Here is a 24,548-nt window from a genome sequence, read left to right on the forward strand (position 1 = left end):
TGCCTGTAGTTGTTCCCTGCCCTCCAGTGTGTCCACTTTTCCCCACAGTTTTGTATCATCCGCAAACTTGGACAGAGTATACTTCACTCCCTCGTCCAAGTCACTGATGAAGACATTGAAGAGTATCGGCCCAGGGACTGAGCCCTGCAGGACCCCACTGCCCACATCATTCCAGGTCGATACTGACCCATCCACCACCACTCTCTGCGTATGACAACTCTCTAGCCAGTTTGCCATCCACCAGACTGTGTAATCGTCCAAGTCACAGCCTCTTAACTTGTTCACCAGTATGGGGTGGGATCCCGTATCAAAGGCCTTCCTGAAGTCTACGTAAATGATATCTTCCCCTACTCCTGAGTCAAGGTGTTTTGTAACCTGGTCATAAAAAGAGATTAGATTTGTCAGGCATGATCTACCTGCTATGAACCCGTGCTGGTTTCCCCTCAGCATAATTTTTCTTGCTGGGCTCCCACATATATGAGCCTTAATAATCTTTTCAAAGACTTTGCCAAGGATGGAGGTGAGACTGACTGGCCTATAGTTGCCTGGATCCTCCTTCCTCCCCTTCTTGAAAATAGGGACCATGTTGGCCCTTTTCTAGTCCTCCAAGACCTGTCCCAAGCGCCACAAGTGCTCAAATATTCTTGCCAGTGGCTGTGCAATGATATCAGCCAGTGCCTTCAGTACCCTTGGATGGAGCTTATCCAGGCCTGCCAACTTAAATGCATCCGGTCCTTCCAAGCGACTCTGCAACATCTCAGGGTCAGTGCTTGGTAGTCTGGCGCCCAGCTGTTGCCTCTACAATCCCATTGTGAGACTTGTCTTGCCCGTCGTTTAGGAACACTGAGGCAAAGAACTCATTGAGGAGTTCAGCCTTGTCCTCCCTGTCTATCACCAATTGCTTTTGCCCATTCAGTAGTGGTCCTATTCCACCCTGGGCCTTCCTTTTACTCCCTATATATCTGAAAAATAATTTTTTGTTATCCTTAACTTGAGATACCATCCTCAGCTCCATGGTAGCTTTGGCCTTTCTAACTGCCTCCCTACATCTGCTAGCTGAGGAGGTATACTCCTCTTTAGTAATCTCTCCCTGTTTCCACTGCTTTAAGTGCTCACGTAGCACTTAACATTGTATGATAAATTAAAAGCTGGAAATGCAAACATTTGAATGTGTGATTGTATGTAATTGGTATTACTGTATTCCAGCTCCTGTGTGCATTGAGAAAAATGTAAGACTTGAGATATTTTCACTTTTGCTCTTTCAGAAGAAAAATGGCTAACATGGGCAGAGTTAGAAATGGGTCTACAGCAGATTGTTGAAGTAGAAGTGGTGTGTGGGATTTGAACTCATGCAATTAGTTTTGGAAATCTGCTACATTTGGGGTTTTTTTTGTATATTTCTAGGAACCTCATGGGGACTTGGTGGAACTTGTGTCAATGTTGGCTGCATTCCCAAAAAGCTTATGCATCAAGCAGCACTTCTTGGGAGTGCTCTTAAGGATGCCCGGCACTATGGCTGGAATATATCCCAACCCATTCACCATGACTGGTAAAAAAAATACTCTACCTATCCATTTTGTGTTCTGTCACTGTGTGGAGCAAAAGTACCAGTGTTGTCCCCTTGATCTTCACTTTGCAATGAACTGAAGAACAAGATTGCTGAATTTCATGCAGGCAGATCTTAGGCTGTTCTTTAGAAAAGTCAGGCCTCCTAATCTAACTGGGAATATACTGTATGTGTGGCTTTGATTCGGCACTTTATTTTATTACATAAGTGATGTTGGAACACTCTTAGCTTCCATCAGTAACCTGTGTATGAGTCCTGGAGTGGTGATTTCAGAATTGATCATATAATGACTTAATGCTTGATGTGTTGTTTCTTAATAGGTCTACAATGGCTCAAGCTGTTCAAAATTATGTCAAATCTTTGAACTGGGGACACAGAGTGCAACTACAGGACAAGTAAATAAACCTCTAAATTTAGTCTTCTTTCATGTAATCAGGCAGCTTTTCTACCCTTTTTTTGTGGATCTGTTAATTTATCTTTGGGGTCACCAGTAGAAGTTAATATCTTTGTAAAAACTGAAACTCCTCTTCCTAAGATAGTTGAGACCAAAGTTAACATTAAATAAATGAAAATGTGTTCTGCTTTTCCCTTTGCAAAGGTGGTTGAGTGTGGCAACTAGACAAAAGCTGTATTGCAGAGAAGCTGCGTCTCAGAATAAATTTTGAAGTGCCACAGTGCTTAAATTAGGACTATATTGGGAAATCCTTCTGCTGAGGTGATAACTCAGTGTAGCACTGATAATATTTGGAAGGCATATTGCAGTAACTTTGTTATTTAAGGGGTTGTGGGAGTGAGTAACCAGAGAATCCTTTGTCTGCTTTCGCATTAGTATTAGATAGATTATATCTAGGGTTCCTTTAAGAGAATTTCAGATTTGTCCACCCACTGGTGAGCCTGTAAATAATACAGAATGACATACTAGAAAAGCTGAGTGCCTGGTTAATGTGCCTTTCAGTGCAGAAGAAGCAGACAGCAACTTTTCAGTCCTCAAGCTTTTCTCATGATTAGCTAGATCCTGGCAATATTTCCCATATAGTGAAGGTGAAGTTAATAGGTAATTCAGGAGATGCCTAACCATCAACATAGGAATCACAAAATTAATTTTCTGTGCAAGTCCTCAAGCATGCCTAATTATGAAATCATTATATTGTACCTGTCATCTGAGGAGGTCGAAGTTTAACAAGCATTAAACCTTGCAGCACTATTTGAGTTCAGTATTATCCTTGCTCTGTAAACGAGTGAACTGTGATGCAAAAATTAAGCGAATTGCCCAAGGTCACATAATATGTCGGTGATGAAGCCAAAAATAGACCTTTTACTTGCTCGTTTTGCTCTAGTTACTGGCTTTTTTATGCTGGTTGTTATGTTCTTAAAGTAAAAATTTGCCAATTGGATGTAATCTCCCTTTTACATTTGTTCGCTGTGTAATTTTTTGTAACAGAAAAGTGAAGTATTTCAACCTCAAAGGCAGTTTTGCAGATGCGCACATAATCCGTGGTTTAACCAAAGCAGGAAAAGAGGTGAGTTGCTTGGCTGGTTACAATAGCACTTGGTTTGAGGCAAGGAACTCTAGGCCCACATCTGTCATGAGTTACAAAACCACTGACAGGTATATTTTATTTAGCAAATGTTGCTCCATCAGCCAGAAACCTTCTTGGGCAGGAAGATTAATAACACTTCTCAGTTTTAAAGCACAATCTATTCAGTGTTCTCAGAGGACTCAAGCATTTACTATATGGACTCTCAAGCATCATAACACTAGTTTCCAACGTTTGAGTTATCCTTACTTTGTAGATGAGAAGCAAACTACAAAACGTCACCAAAGTGTTTAAGCCAAAGTGCACACTGTTAGGCTCAAGGTCAGTGGCAGATATAGAAAGAGGACCCAGACCTTCTCAAACCATTGTGCTCTAGCTATTAGATGGACTCTTGTTTGGTTCCTTCCATTTGCAATACTGGAAAAAACATAGCTATCTATCTTTCTTTTTGTAATACAGATGTGTGCACAAGAAACAAGCATTCTAAATATTTTGCAGTTTGCCTTTAAGTTCCTGAGAGAGAGAGAAGCTGATGGGCACTTCTGCCCCATTAGAAGACCATCTCAAATTAAATAAGTGCATTGCGATTATCCAAAATGACTAGTGCTTTTTTTGTGTCTAGCTCTAGACACTTTCAGGGAGCCTTTTCTGAAAACCAGGCCTCTTTTGAAATGTCTTGATTTTTGGCACCCAAACACTGCTAGTCAGCTTTTGAAAGTCTTGTTTGTCTGTACTTATATTCCTAGACTTAAATTAAGTTAATAATATTGATTCCGTACAGTGCCAGTGGTACACAGCTACTGCATCCATATTGAACCTTCAGGGTATTAGCAAGGTAAAGGCAAGGTACTGAGGCAAGTATAGGGGAATTATCTTTGTGCATTTGGGTTAACAAATGTTGCAGATGTCTAAATATTGCTGGTTAGAGCACGAGCCATATATACAAAGAGTTGATGTTAATTCTAGCTTTCTCTGTAATCACTCATTCATACATAATTAAAAACTATGATAAACCAGGAGAATAAACTAGTATATTCATTAAGAGAACTTTGTTGTTGATTGTTTGATGTAGACTTTATATCTTTGTTTGTAGATGACTCTTACTGCAGAAAACATTGTTATTGCCACTGGATTGAGGCCAAAATATCCTACAGATGTAAGTTATATCTCTCTTGTGACATCTACAAAAGCTTTACTGTCTGTGTCGTAGTCTACACCAATTGGTGGATTTTGTGAAGCAAGGCATGGTGAACTTCTGTGGCTAGGAGAGTGAAAAATTGTCTTTTAATGTAACATGTAAGTACTCTAGGAAAACAAAAACTCACTCAAGTAGAAAATAAAGGAATTTAGTTTCAGACTGAGTAGCATAGATGCCACTCAGACACTAAACTTGAAAAGCTTTGCCCAAGATCTCATCGTACCTCGTGTTGTGGGGATAGCTCAAGATTAGGGTCTTGTCCTTTCTAAACGGGATGATAACTTGGTGCTTTATCTTCCTGGAATGTTTGTGAATTATTCAAAATTTTTGGTAGGTTAGTATTTGATTTTTGTCAGCCATTGGACAAATTGTTCAAATATAGTAAAGGGTTTGTTTTTTTTCAAATGTCCACTGCAGCCTTGTGGTGAAGCTTTAAAGTGTCCAACTGGCATTCCTTTTATTTCGTAGAAAATCAGAACTGTACTAGTGGAAAAATAGTCCTTTACATTTAAGATCAGGTTTTCTTTAACATATAAATTCATTTTCAGGCTGTTGTACAATTTTCATAATATAGTACATCTATATTTTTTCATAAGGTTGCCGGTGCGTTGCAGTACGGGATTACAAGTGATGATATATTCTGGTTGAAAAAATCTCCTGGAAAAACGTAAGCTGCCATACTAACCCTCTATCAGAGTCCTGCTGTTTGCTGCATTCCCTTAAGAAATTACTTCTATTACATTCTAGTTTTCTCTCTTCTGTTTCTCCTTTTTGATATATTTTTTGCTATACACAAGATCATTGCTGTACCAATTTTGTAATACAATCTTATTTTATTTCTCTGCCTACTGCAGATATAACTTGGGGGTGGGCAAAGGAGTGGGGGAGGGCTTCTATGCCGAAATTTTACGTTCAACATAAAGCAATTACAAATAGAAGCCACAAGAGGGCAGCAAGTGCTTTGAGTTTAATCACTGTACCCTGCTGTGATTCTTGTATGTATATTTGTAATAAGATTTGAATATGGGGAAACACTAGTCCAGGTTTAACTGGTTGGCGGTTTTTTACGTTAAATGGCACCACTATTTGATAACAAGTCAAGAAATGGAGAATGGCTCAAGTTGCTATGGGGACCATTCTCTTCATCTCTTCTTTCTGGTTGTTTCAAGCAAGAAATAATAATTTGCTGAAATAAGTAAAGTTTTATAATATAGCAATTTGTTGCTCATGGTGGACATCTCATAGCAATGTTTGAGTGAAGTAAGTAGTGCAAAAGGATTTTGCTCTATTCAAATGTAAGCCCTTTGGGGGAGGAACTGTATTTAGTGTTCAGTTTGTATAACACCAAACACTGTGGCATCCTGTGGAGTAGCCGCAGCTCTAAGGAAGTGTCACAATACAATGAACAGAAATATAAAGTGCGATTGATCACCAGCACTCTAGCCACTTACCAGTGATTTTACTTCAAATTTCTCCCAGGACAGGCAAACCAGTTAGTGCTAGAAAAAGGTACTTGTAGCCAATCTAAAATTGGTATTTTGAAACAAAATAGAGCTGCCAATCGAAGTTGTGGCTTCTTTGAACATAGAAAATGTGTGCTCATTTAAACATCAAATAGATAAACAGGTCTCCTTAGTACATTTTGAAAGGAAACTAAATCTGTAGTTGTTTGCAATATATCAGTCACCTCTTGAATTTTGAGAGCATGATTTATGTGAGGAAATTGGTTTTTTTGTTGTGTTTTTTTTTTTAAAAAGCTAAAAGATGTTTCTATGAAAATGTGGCTTTTGTCCAGTCGCTGCTAATGCAAGTCGTAACAGTAAAATGTGGGAGTCTAGTGTTTATATGTTGCATTCCTAAGCTTTAGTCAAAATAAGCCTTGAGGGGCTACAGTAGCATTTCTGTACTTTATCAGCCTGTGTTGCAGCTGATGAAGGAGGGAGCTGTTCACATTCAGGAGGGTTTGTTTCTGTTGGGTTTGTTTCCCTTGTAAATATTGCTGAGGTTCAGTTTAACACCTTTTGTTGTTGTACTGATCTGGGCTCTGCTTAGTCTGATATTTTTGCTAAAGGTGTCTATCTCATGAGAATCACAGAACTAATGGTCAGCAATTGTTTCAATAAGGGAGGCTTAAAACAAGAACAAAAACCCTATTCCTAACCCAGGTGTCATTAAAAGTCCCTTGTTATTTAAACACACTAAAATCCTTCACTTCCAGAGTGAGAACTGGCAATACTGCCTTGCAGTATATTTCAGAACGGAGGTGTTTCCTTCCGAGTGAGATTTGATAGGTGTCAAAGGTGTGTCCTGGTTTCTAATCTTGTTTTGTTGATCCTGAAAGCGCCTAGAAACCTTTTGGCGTGAAAGAAGGGTAGTAAGTCAGATTAACCGCTCATGTTATATCTGGGCATTGACTCAAGGTTTACTCTTCAACTAATGTAGGAGGGGAGGAAGCATTTACCTACATTTGTATAAATCCTTATTCTGCTCCCTGTGAATACTTTGCAGATGTTTCTTTACAGACATTGTGGTGTTCAGCATTTGCCAATAACCGAAGGCAATGTTGGCTTGCTGTCAGAGGAGGGAAGCATTTTCTATTCAGAGATCAGTGTCCAAGTGTGGGGAAAATTTACCTTGGGGATGGTATGCTTTAATTAGTGGGAGGTGATACCAGGTATGTACTCTCTTGTGGGTTTAGCATCAACTCAGTAGCACTACAAAAAATGTCTGCCAGGACCCTGAATGTGTGAAAAGTGTGCCCTTGTTACAAAAAAAATAAAAATAAATCCTGCAGTGTCACATGCGAGTCACAGCAAGTGATTTTTCCATTTCATTCAGCTCTGGTGAGGTCCCAGCTGGAGTACTGAGTGTAGTTTGGAGTGCCTTACTTCTACAAATACATAGAAAAGTTTGAAAGAGTCCAGAGAAGGACAACAAACATATTTTCTAGATTTCAGATCATGATGTTAACTATTTAGAAGTTTCCATTATTAGAAGCTTATATGTGAAAATTAGACAAATACTTTATTTGGACATTTGTCTATTCTGTCTTGAGCAAGAAGTTGACTAGATGACCTCCTGAGGTCCCTTCCAACCCTATCCTATGAATTTTCACCATTAGTTAATTAAAGAAACAATAGTGTTGTTTAAATAGTTATTTCTAAATTTGTACAAGTGTCATATCGATTGAATTGCCTGTGTGTGTGCGCGCGCATGCGCATAACAGAGGATCAAATTTTAATCCTGAGCTCTAAAAAAGGATATAGTTAAATAGCCAATGGACTGAATGAAGGCATGATTATCCAAGCATAGTTCTGTATAACTCAAAATGACAGCAATGAAAAAGCCAAATGATTCTATAAAATTTGTGGGACTGTGATCCTGTTGGCATAAGATTAAGAATTCATGAGATTAACTTCTCATTGTTATATTTTGTCGGTTTTCTAAATTGATTAACTGTCCTTAAAAATTAAAATCCTGTCTCCAGTAATCAAACTACCTCTAGATCATTTTAGTTAAATTTTTAAGCTCAGCAATACTAATATTTTATATAAGGATTTATATCCTGTCTACAGTCTGAATGCAAGTGTTAAGGACATTTTAAACATTTCCACCCCCCCCCCCCAAGCCAAACTTCATTTATTTCTGCTTGTTCTACAGTTTTAGCCTTTGTTCTTGAATAATGGCCTGAATTTTAAATTCCAGATTGTGTAACTAATGCAAGTTTTCAAAGGAGATCAGAACGTCAGTCATATTCTTACAGACAGTTTAAACAACTTGTTGCTAGGATTATTCATAGTTGATAATGGGGTATGGAAATGCCCAATACTGTGCCACATGGGTGACCAAAGGAAGTGTAATGCTCTTCGAGTCCCTGCCCTAAGTATCTACCATTTTTTTTAAGTTAGCCAAGTCTTGGTCTGATCCCCTGAGCCCACCTATTATAAAAGCTAAGTAATACTTTATGTTAACTGGACAGTTGCAAGCTCTAACTGTCTTCACAAGATTTATCAGTGTAGCTTCAGATAATAACTCCAGGCACATTCCTGTCACCCAGCTCTCATGATGGAGCTGAATGGTTGTTTTCCACGTGGCGCCCCCCTGTATTATTCTGAGAGAAGCCACTTTTTGAAATGGAATTACATTATTAGTACCTGTAGGGATTAACATTGTCATTAGAATTATCCATTCTAGCATCACCTTACCTCTTCTGAAGAACTCAAGAGGTATTTTTGCTGGGCCACCCACACATCTTGGTTTTCTCTGTCCTGGACTTGTCTTTTATTGTATAATATTTGCCTGATATTTGGCAGGTGGCTAATAGCAGTAGTATTAGTAGTATTTGAGAAGATTTAAATTGCTTGATCTCTCTTAAATAGTTTAGGTGTGCTTGAATTCATATAATTTTGCTACTGGCCTGGTAGCAGAGGGGTTTAATTCAGAGCTGTTTGTTCTCCCCAAATTGTTTTAGAACAGCACTTTCATAATTTAAGGATGATGAAATACTGCAAAGGGCATAGTATGCTCGTCAAACAGGTTTTTTTCAGTCTGTGTTCACCATGCAGCCTAAACTACTTGGCTGGGCTTTCTTCCCCCTTAAAATAATGGAATCTAGCTGCCTGCTATTGTAAAATCTCAGTTTTAGGTGTCAGATGCCACCCACTGAATGTTCACCGGGGAGAGGGGAAATGGACACAACCTCAATCCTTTTAAATCCCAGACGCGATTAGGGTTCTTGTGAGTGAGGTCCTGTATAAGCACTCCAAAAAACAGTCTCTGCCTAGAAAAGCCTCAAAGCCTCTACTTTTCTTATGGTCTCACTTTGTGACTGTTTATCAGTAGCATGGTAGCACCCAGCAGCCCTAAGAAGGATCAGGAATCCATGGCATTAGGTGCTGTACAAATACGTTGTGACAATGTCTACCTCAGAAACTCACAACCTGGAAGCATGTCTTGGAACCTAATCAAGGATACATTTACCTGATATAGTTGGGTTTAAATTTGCAAACTTAGCCATGATTTTAGTCATTCCTTTTAACCCTGAATTACTCTTGGCCTTAGCCTATATGGTGGGACTGCTGCATGTTTAATTAACTGGTGTAGACACAGCTGTATTGGCAGAGGTTTTGCTGACCCCAGAATTATACCAACTCCCCCAAGAGACAGAAGCTTTGCCTACATAAATCTTCTTCAGCCATCCATGCTGCATCTGTACTGGGAGTTTTGCCAGCAAGGCAATATCAGCTATGGAGAGTGATCTTTCCACACCCCTAACATGAAGTAGGTCCGCAGGCAGCACTTTGTAATGTAGACAGGCCCTTATGTTTGGGGCAGGAAGGTGTGTGTGTAGCTGGAGATATGGATTCTGTCTTTCAGACTATTTGGCTGTCTCTTTTATACATGCATTTTTATTAATAAAATAAGTTCAAATGAAACCTGAAACCAAGTAGGGTATCATCTTTATATCAGAAATTGCAAGCTGCATTCTTTCTCTGCCTATCTAAAAATATCAGATGCACTGCACAACCCTGTAATCATGTAATCACACGACACTTCAAAAAATCATTTGTCAGTTGCATGAAAAAATGCACAAACTCAATCCATTGCTTTATTCTTTCCTTTGCTTAACAGGTTGGTGGTTGGAGCCAGCTGTATCCTTTGTAAAAGCTGTAATAATTTATGGCTACAAGTGACAGTGTCTTTTTCTTTGAAGACTCAGTTTTCTAAATTCTACTGTTCATGCACTGTTTACTTGCATTAGTGGTTTAGAGCTGTAGTCTCCCAAGCACTCAAGAGGCGCACTGAGCAGTATCATCACAACAATACAGATCAGGTCATGATATGTTATAAAGGTCTTAAGAACATCATTGTGAGGAAATAAATGTTCCCTGTAATACAAACATTATGGTTGTGCAGAGGGAGAGCTGAAGCGAGCTAAAAATGTTGCCAGTGATACCTTACTGATAAGAATTATCTAACGCTAGGTTTGAAAATATCTTTATTTTAGTTGTGTTTAGCAGAAATGATGTAACCTATGGTCCTTTAATCGGTACTTCACCAGATGTTTCCCTTGAGTGTGCTGGTTTTCTCACAGGCATTGGGCTGGATACCACAGTCATGGTAAGAAGTATCCCACTCCGAGGATTTGATCAGGTAGGTGTTTTTCAGATTATTTCAAATTGAAATAAGGCACAAAATGTCAACAGTGGATCTTTAACCATTGGAACACTACCCTGGAAGCTGTGGATACCCATCTCTCGGTGTCTTCAGATCATAGCTGGGTACTTTTCTGGTGGATATGCTTTAGACTAACATAAGTTATTAGGCTGAGTACATAAGTAATCAGATGAAAGAGAGTTGCCTGTAATATATAGGAAATCAAACTATATGAACGGATGGTCCCTTCTAACCTTAAACTATATGAATCATCAGTGATAGCTGTTTCCTTGCCAAATTTTCATTTTCCTGTCCTATGTTTGATTCCAAAGCTGATTTAAAACTAAAAGTTTCAGCATTTTTTTTTAATAAAAAGTTAAGGGTTTGTTTGTTTTTTTTTACTTCTGTAATGGATGAATTATATTTGTTTAAACTTTCCAAGAAGTTCCTTCTTGGACAGATAACAAGGCTGGAAAATTTCACCCTGAAGGGTGAAGCTATTGGAAAGTTAATCATTTGAAAACAAGGAGCTTGGAATGGAAATCAGTACACCACGCTATTTATAGCAGTCATTCCCATTATAATGATACTGTAGATGTGCATAATATTGGCATGTGAAAGATGATTTAGGTTTGTAACAAGCATGGACAGATGTTTTTTAAATAATGTTTTGCAGAGCAGCTGGAGTAAATCATTTCAAAATATGGCTGTATCTCAATAACTTTCATATCTTGAGGCACAAGGTATTAGCTAGTAAAGAGAAGGATGCATCTTTGGAGTTTTCTTATCTTTATATGAAAAGCTGTACACTGAAGATCTGTGAGATCTTAGTCACCAGGGTATTCATGGACACAGTCCTTTCCTCATGGAAGTATGCCTTATGTGGATGGAAATAATAAATGGGATCAAGTTCAGGGAGAAGTGGAGGCAAAGTAGACATTGTCACATAGCTACACTGAACTTGGTCAGTGGAGCATGGACTTTTGCTTTATTGGAATTATTCTGAATTGGAAATAAAATGCTAGGTATAAGCCCAGAACTAGCACTTAGTTCTGTGTGGGTGATTTTGTGAAAATATCCTCTCTAAGTAATAAATACTTTGATAAATTGCAACTTGCCTTATTACAATGAAGAGCCATGACATCTTTGAATAAGCCTGTCAGTGGGATAGTTTACTACTTGACAGCAGTGTGGCATTAGTTCAGATACATTTATCAAAAATGTCTATTGAAGAGGCAGCATTTCCTTTTATAGTAAGCCTCTTAATAATTCACCTTTATTGCAGACATGTTACAGGTTGAGTGGCACTGAAAAGCTGTGCTCTAATTGGGTGAGAACAAGGTTTCCAAATCTTAACTGATTACCAGGAAAAAATAAAATTCTGATGATATTGGTTGTATGTATTGGGTGATCTGGATGTCAAATTAATGAGTAGCCAGTTATTACAAACAAAACAGGCGAACGCTCCCTTTTACTTTATGCTTTCAAAAGTCACCTTTCAAAAGTCACCTTACTCTGTGCGTGATTCCTGAGATCAATATCATTCCCTTGTAGATGATGAAACTGAGACAGAGAGGTTAGGTGACTCTCCTAAGGCCATGGAGTAGGTCACTAGACATTTTGGGTTTGATGGAAACTTTGATTCACGTTGGGTGCTAGAGACCTGTTCACGTCTTTTCAGAACATTCTGGACACACGTCAGTTTGATTATTTACAGTAGGTTGTAAATGGCAACGCACCAGTACATGCATGCCCTTCATGCTGTGGATCAGAAAGTTAGAACCAGTATAATTCAGCCTATTTGTGTTCTCAACTACAAATTGTATCCACGTTAAAATAAAGAGTCCATTTATTAAATTACATTGGAGTTTGGGAACATGTGCAAGACTAAGACTGGTATTGGTATTTAAATACTCATCAGTAACGATTGTGACGTTTCCCACCTAGCTGGTAACCTCTGGAGCCACAGGTCATGGAGGATCAAACAATTATGTTATTTTAAAGGGAAGGCTATATTTAGTGGATTCTACCAAATCTGGTGTAGTTGTTTTGTCATTGTACGCCTATTTCATGGTAAGTGATACTTAATTATCATTTATCATCATGGTAAGTGATACTTAATTATCATTTAATAATTGATAATTAGCTTAATAATTGATCCGTTAGCTTTGGTTTAGCATCAGTTACGGCTGGATAGGAGCACATAGATGAACCCGTTACCATGGGACATCTATTTTGCCTGCAAATGTCCTCTCCTCCCCTTTAAAATGGTATGATTTTTCTTTTATCCAAGAATTCTTCATATCTCACTACTTTGGTCTTTCTTTGCAATTTGATTGCTAATATACAAGTGATATATTCCCTTGCAACAGCAGACAAAAAAGAGGAAAAGATCCCAAGAGGACATGTATTTAGATCATACGATCAGATTTTTCTTTACAAAACCACATCGGTTTGTGAAAGAAAATCCATTTGAAACTCTGGATCTCTCTATTGGGTTTTTATTAACATAACAGAATTATGGATTTTTGAAGATTAAAACATGCCTTGTTCTTAAATATAAAATCATTTAATTTTTTTTTTCATTTCATAGCAAATGTCCTCCTTAGTAGCTGATTACATGGAATCCCATGGTACAAGATTCTTAAAGAAATGCATCCCAACTAAAGTTGAAGAATTGGACAGTGGCAAACTTCAAGTGTCCTGGAAAAATGCTGATATGGGCAAAGAAGAAACAGATTCTTTTGACACAGTGATATGGGCAGTAGGTAAATTAGATCATTTTATTTTCTGTTTGTAAAATGCAGTGTTGCTGTCCTTCGTGTTGTGTGAAGATGAACAGCCTGCACCTTTCATGATTAAGTGCCTGACTATTAATTCTCACTCTTATGCTTTACTTGATCAGATACAACCTAAAATTTCACTTCTCTCATATTTTTCAAGAGAAGTGCCATTTGCTTTAGGTACCTGTGAACTCTGCTTTCTCACTTTCTGTCCAGTACATTACCTCTGCTGCAGTGCTCATCATCTAAGGAGGTGATGGAGAAAATGTTCTTTCTAAGAACCCAAATGCATTATGTGGAATCTGGTAGCTAAAGGTGCTTGTGGATCTTAGCCTTCTATGAAAGACGATTTAACTACCACAGTCTTACTTCCATTTCAATATAGGGTAAGAGTGTGCATGCAGGCAGTTACTGCAGGGTAGCTACTACTCCCTTTTACCCTGCAGTAAATTTTTGCTTGTGTCCATGCAAATTCTCCCAGTGGAGAGTTCAACTAGCTGTCCTCCACATTCATCACTTAGCTTGTTTGAGGGTGTAAGATGCCTGATGCTGCTTTCTGTACAGAAGCACTTTGTGGTCTCTCAGCCCCGAGACTACCTACTGGAAATCTAATCAAGAATTAAATGAAGCATCTTTTCTACCTCTATTAGGATAAATATTACTTTTTTCTGGGCCTAAACTATTGAGTAACATAGGTACTACAAGGTTTCCAGCGCACAGAATGGGAAAAAATTCTTTCTATGTTACTTCCCTCATCTGTACAACCACTCCTGTCGTCAGTTTGTCTTCACTTGCTGCATTGCTTTATTTAGCTTTTTGGCTCATCAGAACAGAGATGTATGATCTCCTGTTTTAGTAAGGACTTTGCCAATATATGGCTGTATATAAATAAAAAATGGCTAAAGCCAGGAATGGAAAGCTGACTGACATAGGACATTTTGCAGACCAGAGTACTGTGTTTAATTCCTTACCCTCTTTTTTCTTAGATATTGCGTCATAAAGGTTAGTGTTCTATGGGAGTAAACATGAGGAATAGAGATTAAATGACTTGCTGAAGGTCATCAAGTACATCAGTGGCAAGAATGGAAATAGGAACTGGGTCCCCTGATTTACTGTACTTTGTGCTGCTGAGGAGACCAAAGCTGACATCCATGTGGTTCTTTTTCCTGGGTTAAATCAACATTTTATATCCTTTTACATCCCTGGAACAGAAGGCAAAAAAAAAGTTTATTCCATATATGTCATGGTCAGTTTTTTGTTCAGTTTACAATTTTACACTCCTTCCAGGAGTCTGATGGGTTCTTTTAAACATTCCTAGAAAACTGCACACAAAATAAGTAATTCCTGTTGCGTGATACTCATCAAAGGTGCTGGTGTTTGCCAAGACCAAAAAGGTTGTGGCGTTTAACAGTTGTGACAAGCCTAAAACCTTCAGGAAAATATTCAAAAAATGAGATCATTCCATTTTTCAAAACCATGTGTTTCCCAAATACCTTATCTGATTTCCTCAAACTTTCCAGTAAAGTCCTCCCTTGAGTATGGTCACACCTGTGAAATTCCAGGTGGATTTCCTTATTTTTAGCACTATTAAAAATTCAGATGATATAATAAATCTTGCTTTAACTTTGAATATAATCTTAGAGCTAACTATTACTGCAAGTCATTTGCAGTGTAAATGTAATTCACATCTTGGGTTCAAAGCAAGACTAAGTGTTAAACAGTAGTCACATGTGAGAGATTTAGAATAACTATGCTGTTATATTCTGGAAACTGAAAACTAGTCATTTTTCCCCTCCTTGGTGTTTATGTTTGCAATCTGCCTTTTAAGGATTAAACACATTAACAGTTAAAGCTGGTTAATTGATGTGTAGTCCGTATGATTCATTGTTTTTCTATGTATCAACACACCCATGCCAGGTGTCTCAGATAATAGACTGGGAAACTTAGTGGTGTTGAGGATTTCCTGTCTGCAGATGTGCCAATTACAATGCTGATTGAAAAAAGTCAGCTTGTAGAGTTAGCTAGAACTCAGTTGCTAGAGTTAACTAGTTGTATCCTGAATTTAGAGTAAACATTTGGTTATTTAATTTTTACAGACACCTCGTAGCAAAAAACTAGGACTTTATGAATATTAAAACATAGAATATATAAAATATGATGGGTGGAACAGAGTCCTATTTTGCTACATAAATTCTAGATACCTGTTTCTTACGGGGAATGTTAACACCTTATTCGTGCAGTTTATCTGCTTTGCTAAAATTCTTATATAATAAAGGGCTTAGTCCGTCTGTCTGTCTGTAATGTTCTTGGAGTGCCGCTATGATGGAGGGGATGGCGCTGGCCTCGCCCTCAGCCCCCCGCGCTCCATCCCTGCTGTCGTGGCGGCGCTCCGCTGCCTCTGAGGAGCAGGGCAGTGGGGGGGGCAGTGGCACTGGAGGCAGCGATATGGGGTGCTGATGGGGGGGGGTGGAGGGGACGGCAGGGCAAGCTCCCTCCCTTCCCCTGCTCCTGGGAGGTGGCAGTGGTGGTGGGTGGTGGTGCTCTGCCTCCCCCCCCCACAATCATTCTTTTCAGGCAGTTTGCTAGTATATATATCATTTGCCAATTTGTCAGACAGGATTTCCTGTTTGAGATCTAGAAATTTTAGTTGAAGATAATTGTATTTGCTTCCTATTCTAAAATGCTGGGTGTCCTGTATGCTGCTAAACAGTTTTAAAGGCATGGAGGGGAGATTGTATTTGGGTCTTTTTCACTACTCAGGTCAGGGTTGTGATACCAAAATAAGTAATGGCTCCCTCAAAAAATAATGTGTCACCTGTATTGCTGACTTTCTGTGCAAATCCTTCCTCCACCACAGTAACCGTCACCATAGTGCAAATCCAGTCCTATAGACTTCCCATACCTGTGTTCCTCACTAGGATTCCCTCTGCCCAGCACCTCCTGGAGTCTTGAGTGAGGCACTTCAGCAGCAGTCATGGGGGGTGATTTTCCTTCCAGCCTCTAGCTGTGGGGTGTCTGGTCACATAGGTAGTAGGTCCTGGCTTGCACAGGGCTTGGATTGCTTGGATTTCTTCAGTATATGAAGACTCTTCAGTGAGGGGTTGGGTCTCCTTTGTCTGGTGGAGGTCTAGGGATTTTTCTTGGGTAGTGTTAAGGGAAGAGGAAGCAGGGTTCTGCATTTTTTCCCAGTATTGGCCCTTCAAACTCTGCCAGGGAGGTTCTGGTGGAGGGAAGAGCAGTAACTGCAAGACCCTTACTCAGTGCAACAGCATTGTCTCCAATTGCTCTTGCATTTCTACTGCAGAAGCCATTGGGGTGCCGAAGCAATGCAATCCCAGCGTGTTCCTGGCAGCACTGGCAACATTTGCGCGAGAGAAGGTGACCAGTGCCTGGCTGTGCATGGTCTCAGCCTTAGAGGGGCCTGTCAGCTTGAATGAGTAGGGTCCCCTGGCATTTTTGTAGCTGCAAAACAGGATTTTGCTGTCTTTTATTTTGTTTTTTCCCTCCACACTTCCTCTGCTCCCTACAGAAATTCCTGTTCACCTTGCATGTGCCATTATGCACAGGGCTAGGATATGTGGGAGGGTCAGTGAGGTACTTCTTGGAAATTCACCCTGCATTAGCTATCTTATTTCATATGATAGAGGAAGGAAGCGGATAATTAAAATATAGATAGATCCATCGATCTTCTCTCTAGACTTCTTCTGTTGAAGCGATGCCTAGTGGCTTATTCCTACAAATCATGATAATCACCCAGAATCGGTTTATGTTTTCATAAGAGAAAGTGCTAGAAGTTTTTTGTTTTGTTTGGTGTTGCTTTTGTAAAAAAAAAAAAAGAAGAAGAAGAAAAATTGGATTCTTTCCATACATCCAAACTCCTGTTTTCTTATCCAAGAGGCTTGCATAAATTGTTTCCTTTTGGCTTAGGTAGAACTTGTTCCGTAGTGTTTTAATTACCTCTTTCAAGTTTCTTGCAAACAAAAAATTAAACGGTATAAAGTTTGCATTTGGACTTTGTGATAAGATGAAATGGGCTTCATATGACATCAGTTTGATTGAGTAGGGCAGTGGTGCCTAATACACTGTTGATGGGAACATGAGAAGCATAAAACAGGGGAAGATTTCATGTTTAGTCTCTCAAAAAAAATAAGTCTCCTAGATGTGGGCCATTGAACCACCATTTTTCAAGCCTCTGTGCTTGCTGCTGAGTTTGTATTTACACTGTGCTGGCATATGGGGCTTTGCCCTTGAAATAAAATCACCTTTGCTATAAAAAAGAGTTATACCTGAAGCTCTACAGGAAACTGAAAAGTATCAGGTGGTGCATACTATATGCTATCAAGCACTCTGCCTTGCATTTCAGACCGTGGGCATAAAACAGTTTTTTTCCTAGCCTGTATGTCTGAAGAAGGATCATTGGCATTTGATGTTAAGAAAGGTAGTTATTTTTTTCCATGCTTTTAAGTGGTTTTTTTGTGCTACTTTTCTCCAAACCTTACAATTGCATCAATTTGGATTAACCAAAAAAAAAAAAGGCATAGAAATTTTGCTTCAGAGCTTTGCTTTGATAAGTCCCATATGGTGAAGCATTGCCCTAAACTTCTGTGGCTGTAACCTTGCCAGGTCCCTGTTGGAAGGGGATGGGATTAGGAATTCTCTTCAGGGACAAAACTTGCCATCAGATTCTTAACCTTTGAACCGTTCAGTGGAAATAATGTGCCTTGGTTAATCTCAGAAAGCTCTCATCATTAAGGCACTGTGGTTTGCTAAGAGCTTGGGTCTTTTGTTCTGCATTCCCGCTATACTTTTTATCTCTTCCTTGTTAATTTTAATTTATAAATATCTTAGTAGGACATGATTTCAGCATTCTCCTGCTAAAAGTTATCACTTCCATCAGGTGTTAATCACAGACAGCCCATTTTACTGACAGGCACCAGACTGTTTTACACAGAACTGTTCTTAATATGCCTGTTGTGAGAGGGGCTTGGATGCTGCATTTTGCTTCTGATCTTTGTTTAATGTTTAAATATGATGGCTCTGACACTTGATACATGCTAGGTACAGTAGCTACTACAGTCCTTATTTACAGTACTTGCTAGGACATGTGATAGAGCATACTTCTGATGTGTGTGAAAGCATTGTGGAACTAAAATAGCTAAGACATGGTGCAAGTTGATGAACATTCCCTGCATGAAGCCTCCAGCTACAAGACAGCGCAAAAACACTGTTTAGTAGGAAATGATCCAAGATAATTTCACGGTATCACTAAATTGAATGTTGTAAGTGTTTCTAGCCCTTTGCCTTCTGATAGACCTTAAAAGCTTAAAATGCACGTAAATCAATCATGTGGACTGCAACATACTTTTTTTTCCCCCCATTATTCCCCCCTAAAGATCACAGATTACCTATCCTGTGATTGGACTGTATGTCCAACAGAACTAAGGTGATATGTCCCTTGACTTCTAGTTTCTTGGAGATACCGAGTCACTTCACAACTATAATAGTCAGGCCAAGGCATCACAGATGGCACTAGGACACCCAACTCACAAGCAGTTGCTGTGTTAGGTCCTTTGTTAAATAGTTGATATGACTTTTCCCCACAAGGAGAGGGAGTTCCACACCTTAGGAAACAGTATGATTTGGGAAGCTCAGTAAGGGGTAGTCACAACTCTAGCACTGACTTCATACTGTGGCTTTTGCTAAGTTACTTAGGTACCTAAATCCAGAGGTGCTGAGAACCCAATGGGTGACATTTTCAGAAGCACCTTTGTGACTTGGGAGTGCAAGTGCTTCTAATCCAGGGGTGGGCAAAATACGGCCCACAGGCTGGATCCAGTTGCCCAACAGATTTGATTTGACCCACAGGTGGACAGCCACCAACTAACTGGATCTGTCCTGTGGGTGGCTGGTGGCAACTGGGTGGTGGCACTGTTTCCACCTAGCAGCATCAGGCATCAACTGTGGACCCAGGCAGGGCTTCTGCCACAGCAGGCAGGTGGTGGCCTCAGCTGTGGATGCTGCCAATAGGCTCAGGAGCCTGGATACAGAACCTGCCAGTGGCATCCACAGCTGACACCGCTGCCCTCCTGATGTGGTGGAAGCTCCTGCCCAGAGCCCTGACACGGAACCTGCTGGTGGTGTCAGCTGTGGACCCAGGCAGGAGCTGCTGCCACACCGGGCAGGTGGCAGCGTCATCTGTAACATCACCGACAGGATCCGCACAGGGGCCTGGAACCTGCTGGCTGTGCCCACAGCTGACGCCACTGCCCAACATCGCAGCAATCCCTGCTTGGGTCCATAGGTGACAACACTGGCAGGTTCCGGGTTGGGGCTCTGGGAGGAAGCTTCCACCATGGCAGGAGGGTGATGGCATCAGCTGTGGATGTCACTGGCAGGTTCTGTATCCGGGCTCCTGAACCTGCCAGCAGCGTCTTTAGCTGACTCCGCTGCCCTCCCACTGCAACAGACTAGAGCTCCAGTGTGTTCTGGGAGGGGGAGAGAAGAGACCGAGAGAGTAAGAGACAGACACGGATGTGGCCCTTGACAGGTCCCCAAAACGCATTAAGTGGCTCTTCAACCAAATTAATTGTCCACCCCTGTTTTAATCAAACTCCTAAACTGCTTAGAAACATCTGAACATCCTACCCCGTAATCAGTATTTTCCTTTTTTTCCCTTCACTGAGGGCCAGTTGTCCCCAGCTGACCTTCATTAACCAGTATTAGTTAGCTGTCTACAGCAAAACATTGTAGCAGCAGTGGGGTTTGAAGGAGGAGTGCATAGTGGCCTCAAAGAGTGGTTCAGAGAAGTCGTCTCCTGCCTGAGCGCAGTGGAAGAAAGTGCAGAGACTGGGGAAGACGGGGGATCCAGACTCGCTGAGTAAAGGGGGTGAGTGGCAATGCAGTAAAAAAGCAGAATAGATGAGTAGCAAGGGAGACATCTGGGAGCAAGTAAACTTCACTTTACTTTTATCCTCAAGGAAAATCTTGTTTTATCAGGAGCAGGTGGCTGTGGGTTTTCCTACGTGTTTGTTCTGTATTTACATGGTTGTGCCCATTACTACGCCTTCTGACTTGGTATGTCACATGTGGCGCCTGTCAGCAAATTGGTCACAGCCCAGTGCTACTTGGCTCCAATTTGCTGTGGGGACAGCTGGCTCCAAGTGCTGTACAATGGGCGACCTCACATAGGTCAGAGTCGCATCCACACATGACCAACCTGATGGTGGCCTGAGGGGGCTTACGTGCATTTCCCAGCCTGTGGGCTGGCATCATCTTCAAGAAACCGCTTGGCTGAGGCTTGTCAGATTGGGGCAAAGGACTCTGGAAAGCCCCAGGGGAATAGAAACAGCCTGTGAGGTTATAGGTATATAGATATAGGTTTTCACCGCTTGGGTTATTTTATTTCTGATTAGAAGTGAGATCGTGGTGTTTGTTCATGTTTACTGCAGAGTGGGTGGTATGGTAGTGCACAAGAACCAGCAAGCGGGGGTCGGTATCTTTTTCCAGGTGGGTGGGATAGTGTCGTGCAGTGCTGATGAGTGGGGTCTACTGAAATCAAGTCGGCTGCCAGCTGATTTTGCGGGCAGACTGCAGAGCTGGCAGCCATGTTCGTGGGCCGAGCACAGCTGGCCCCCCTACACCTCTGGCCGAGGGGTCCTGGTATTCCCTCCCTTTGCTGCTGATTGGCTGCAAGAGCTGTCTGCATGTGGCCCCACCCCTCATCACCAATTGGTGGAAGGGCAGAGCCATATGATAGACAGTCCTTGCAGCCAATGAGGGGCAGGGGCAGCAGACTTTTTGCCATGTTGGCAGCCTATCTCCTTGGGGCACAGTGGCCACAAGCACTGCTGACTCCCCAGAGGAGGCCACCATTTTATTTTTGTTTTTTCCAGGGAGCCTACCAAAAGCATGCAGCCTGTACTTTTTCGTGGCGCCTGCTCAAAATCATGGCTTTCATGAAATTGCTATTTCAATAGGTCCCTAATCGCTGATAAGTGTTAAGGTCAGTCCTGTGCCTTAAGTCTCATTGTTCTTCGAAGTTCAAGGTGGCGGTCATCTTCAGTGCTTGAAAAGCATGTATGTGATCTTGTAAAAGAGCCTCTGTCTCTGCTTCAGGTGGTGGTTTGACGTGTGGGCTGAAGTTGCTTCCTCCTTGGAGGAAGCTGTGAACAGATACTTTCCTACAATTATAGTTGAAAAAAAGAGTTAACTTAAGAGCAGTTTATCAGAAACACTTAACCCCGCTACCCTGCCTTGCAAAAAAAAAAAAAATGTTAGCAACGGACTTGATATTGCAGATGCATAAATGTGGGGAACTGTCAGAATTTGCTAAATTTGGGATTTAAAATTAATTGAGCCACTTGGACTGCATGTTGGAGAAATCATTAACTAATAAATCTGATCTGAAGCAAGATGAATTAATATATTTCAAGTTTGTGAATATGAGCCAATAAAACTTCAGCTTCTCTTATAAGTAATGTTTAGGCAGTGACGCTGGAGGTGGATAAGAGTTGCACATTGACCAGCAAAGTGTATTTTATGTAATTCTTTAGCTATTAATACCGAGCTATACACATGTTAACAGAGATTGGAATTGAAAGGTTAAATGTTACCCTGCAGATTTGATAAACTCAGCTGTTGTTTTTGTCACAGCTCTTTAAACTAATCTATTGACAGGGTAGGGGTTTTTTCCCAATGCCCTGCCATTGCGTGCTAAGCTTTCTCTTGGCTCTGCCTGGGCAGGAAAAAGGGGAAACTAGAAAACCCCATTAGCTGTCCATTTGCAGAATATCCAGGCTTTACTCTCAATACACAAAGAAATACAACGGTAGGAAGTTGTTTCACATCCGAGCCAAGATAAGGTCCTAGAGGTTTATTATTTTTGTTGCCTGATAGCATCAGGACTGGGGAGCAGGGGGCAGAGAAGGAACAGCAGATCAACATCCCATGGGGACAACAGAAGGGAAGACAGACAGATAGCCAAGTGCCGAAAGCTTCAGTCAGTACTCCCAGAGGAAGTGTTGGTTTCACCAGATGAAATTAATACACAGAAGTCTTTACAGAGGCATTCAGATGTGACATTGTTTGGGGGGCCTGGCTATATGGCAGATGTATAAAGCAGTGAATCATATGTTTACATATAATTAGATCTGCAGTGACAAGCCAGGTTTTCCTTTTGTTTAATAATTTCCTACATTAACATCAAAGGTTTTGCTTTTTTCATAATCAAAACAATTTTCCCTTTTTATTTTGCTTTGCTATAGCTCTACATTAACATCAAACAGAAAACCAGCGTCCCACGCAAGGGGAATATGCTCCTGTTCCCTTCCTCTAGAGGCTCCAAAAATGGATGCAGCTATAATAGCATAAGGAAGTTTCCCTCATTTGTATTGCTTGTGCTGATCTCCTGTGTGATCTGGTTTGTCCTTGTAAATTTTGCTAATGCTTGATAACGTGATTCTGCTCATTGCTTTTCCGTTAATTTATTATTTATAGTATGGTAGCACTTTGGAACTCCAGTTGGGAATCGGGGCCTGTTATGCCAGACACCATGCAGACTGCCCAATAAAATGTTATCAGGCTTTTCCTAGAGAGCTTCCTGTGGTCTTTTGCAACTGAGGTTATTGTCCTTATGCTTTTTCTTTAATTGGCTGCATAATTTAAAGATACATCATCCACTTAAATTTATTCCACAGTAAAAACTGTGTAAAAAGCAGCTTTTATAAAACCTAGGGGCGAAGGAAACTACTACACATAAAAAAAAATCTACATTCAAGAGTTGTTTTAAAATGCACCCATTCTCATCACAATCCTAGGAACTTGAAAGTGAGATTGACTTTACTGACTGTTGTTGTTGTCCATGCTTAATGAATTATGTGATGTATACAAAGAGCATCAAGTCACAAAAAATGAGGATTTTTATTAATTATATCAGTTTTAATATTTTGCAGTTAATAATGAATAAAAAAAATCTGTACAATATATGACTTTTAAGTCAGCACTCTGACTCTATAAGGTAGTATTTAAGCTGCCTTTAATGTAGAGGCAATTCAGTTATAAACAAAAGTATGCACTGATGTTACATTTGTTAACTGTAGTTAATAATACGCTATAAACAACCTTCTGGTTTCTACATGCTATAGAATTGGATGGCAGCTGACAAGTTGTACTATAGATAACTTTCTTTACAATTGTTTAAGCAAAGGCACTAGTAATGAAGTTAATGTTTTATTTTCACAAAAAGAGACTCATATCAGTAATTTCCATTTAAAACTTTGCCACTGTCAAGTACATTTTTTGTTTTCTTTTGGTTGGGCTATTGAATTGCACAGAGTTCTTGGAAACCTCTGCTGGAGAGTGACTGTTTTGTAGATTTAAAGCTGCCAAAGTCTTCAGATATTTTTAACTTAAACTTCTTTGTTTCCTTAAGGTCGAGTTCCTGACGCTAAAACTCTTAATTTGGAGACAGTTGGAGTGAAAATGAATTCTGAAACTGGAAAGATCATTGTTGATGCCAGCGAAGCTACTTCTGTTCCTCACATTTATGCAGTTGGAGACATAACGGAGGTATGATGTCTACATAAACTATTTTACAATAACAGAAAGCCTAACTTTGTTCCTGACTAAAAAAACCTAGCATCTCTGATGGCGTCACGTTTTAGGCAACCCATGGCATGAGTGCCAGAGTGTGGCACTTGAAGGCATTTTGCTTGGCATGCATGCCTCAGGGCGGATGGCAGGGAAGGGGCCAGGGTTGTGCTGCTTCAACAAGGATAGGGCACCTAGTGGCTCCTCTACCATCCGCCCCAGGCACGCCAACGTCTTACAAGTTGAGGTCAATGGTGTTTTCGGCACCCTGCCCAAAAACATTGCTGACCTCTGCTTTAGTGTATGTAACTGTGTTTACGCCTTTTCTATTTTGTAAGCTGCAGTGTTTATGCCAGTCACCTAAACCAGTAATTTTCTTGAGATAGATCTTATGAAGTATTTCAGTACCAGACATTATGGTAGATGATTATCAAGGAAATTCAGGTCAAAGGCTGCTAATAATATCTTTAACACTTTAATTATTTTTCTCATTTTATTTGTATTTGTTCAAATAAATGACTTTGTTACCCATGAATGCTGAGTTAAAATATATGTAACTAGTTGAGCTGACAGTAATTCTCTAAAATGATGTGGAATGATAGCGAAAAATTCTGTGAATATTTGTTGCTAGAGTTTTGTTGGTTGATTGTGTTTAATCAGACAAACTACACAGTGCTTCCAGTTTCCTGCTATGAAACGCTTCTGACAAAAGTACTTGC

General features: G+C 40.2%; 1 protein-coding gene across 1 annotated transcript in view; it reads left to right on the top strand.

The window, feature by feature from the left end:
* TXNRD2 (thioredoxin reductase 2) overlaps positions 1-24,548 on the top strand; it is a 39,163-nt gene that overhangs the window by 3,382 nt on the left and 11,233 nt on the right. Inside the window, exons 4-12 of the mRNA XM_019539034.1 lie at positions 1,405-1,549; positions 1,888-1,962; positions 3,009-3,087; positions 4,199-4,261; positions 4,900-4,970; positions 9,935-9,954; positions 10,365-10,456; positions 13,053-13,227; positions 23,672-23,808. Coding sequence (XP_019394579.1) covers positions 1,405-1,549; positions 1,888-1,962; positions 3,009-3,087; positions 4,199-4,261; positions 4,900-4,970; positions 9,935-9,954; positions 10,365-10,456; positions 13,053-13,227; positions 23,672-23,808 — 857 coding nt within the window. The remainder of the gene's footprint in view (positions 1-1,404; positions 1,550-1,887; positions 1,963-3,008; positions 3,088-4,198; positions 4,262-4,899; positions 4,971-9,934; positions 9,955-10,364; positions 10,457-13,052; positions 13,228-23,671; positions 23,809-24,548) is intronic.

Source organism: Crocodylus porosus, unplaced genomic scaffold (genome assembly GCF_001723895.1).
Source record: "Crocodylus porosus isolate Cpor-Errol unplaced genomic scaffold, CroPor_comp1, whole genome shotgun sequence".
In the NCBI taxonomy this organism is placed as follows: domain Eukaryota; kingdom Metazoa; phylum Chordata; order Crocodylia; family Crocodylidae; genus Crocodylus; species Crocodylus porosus.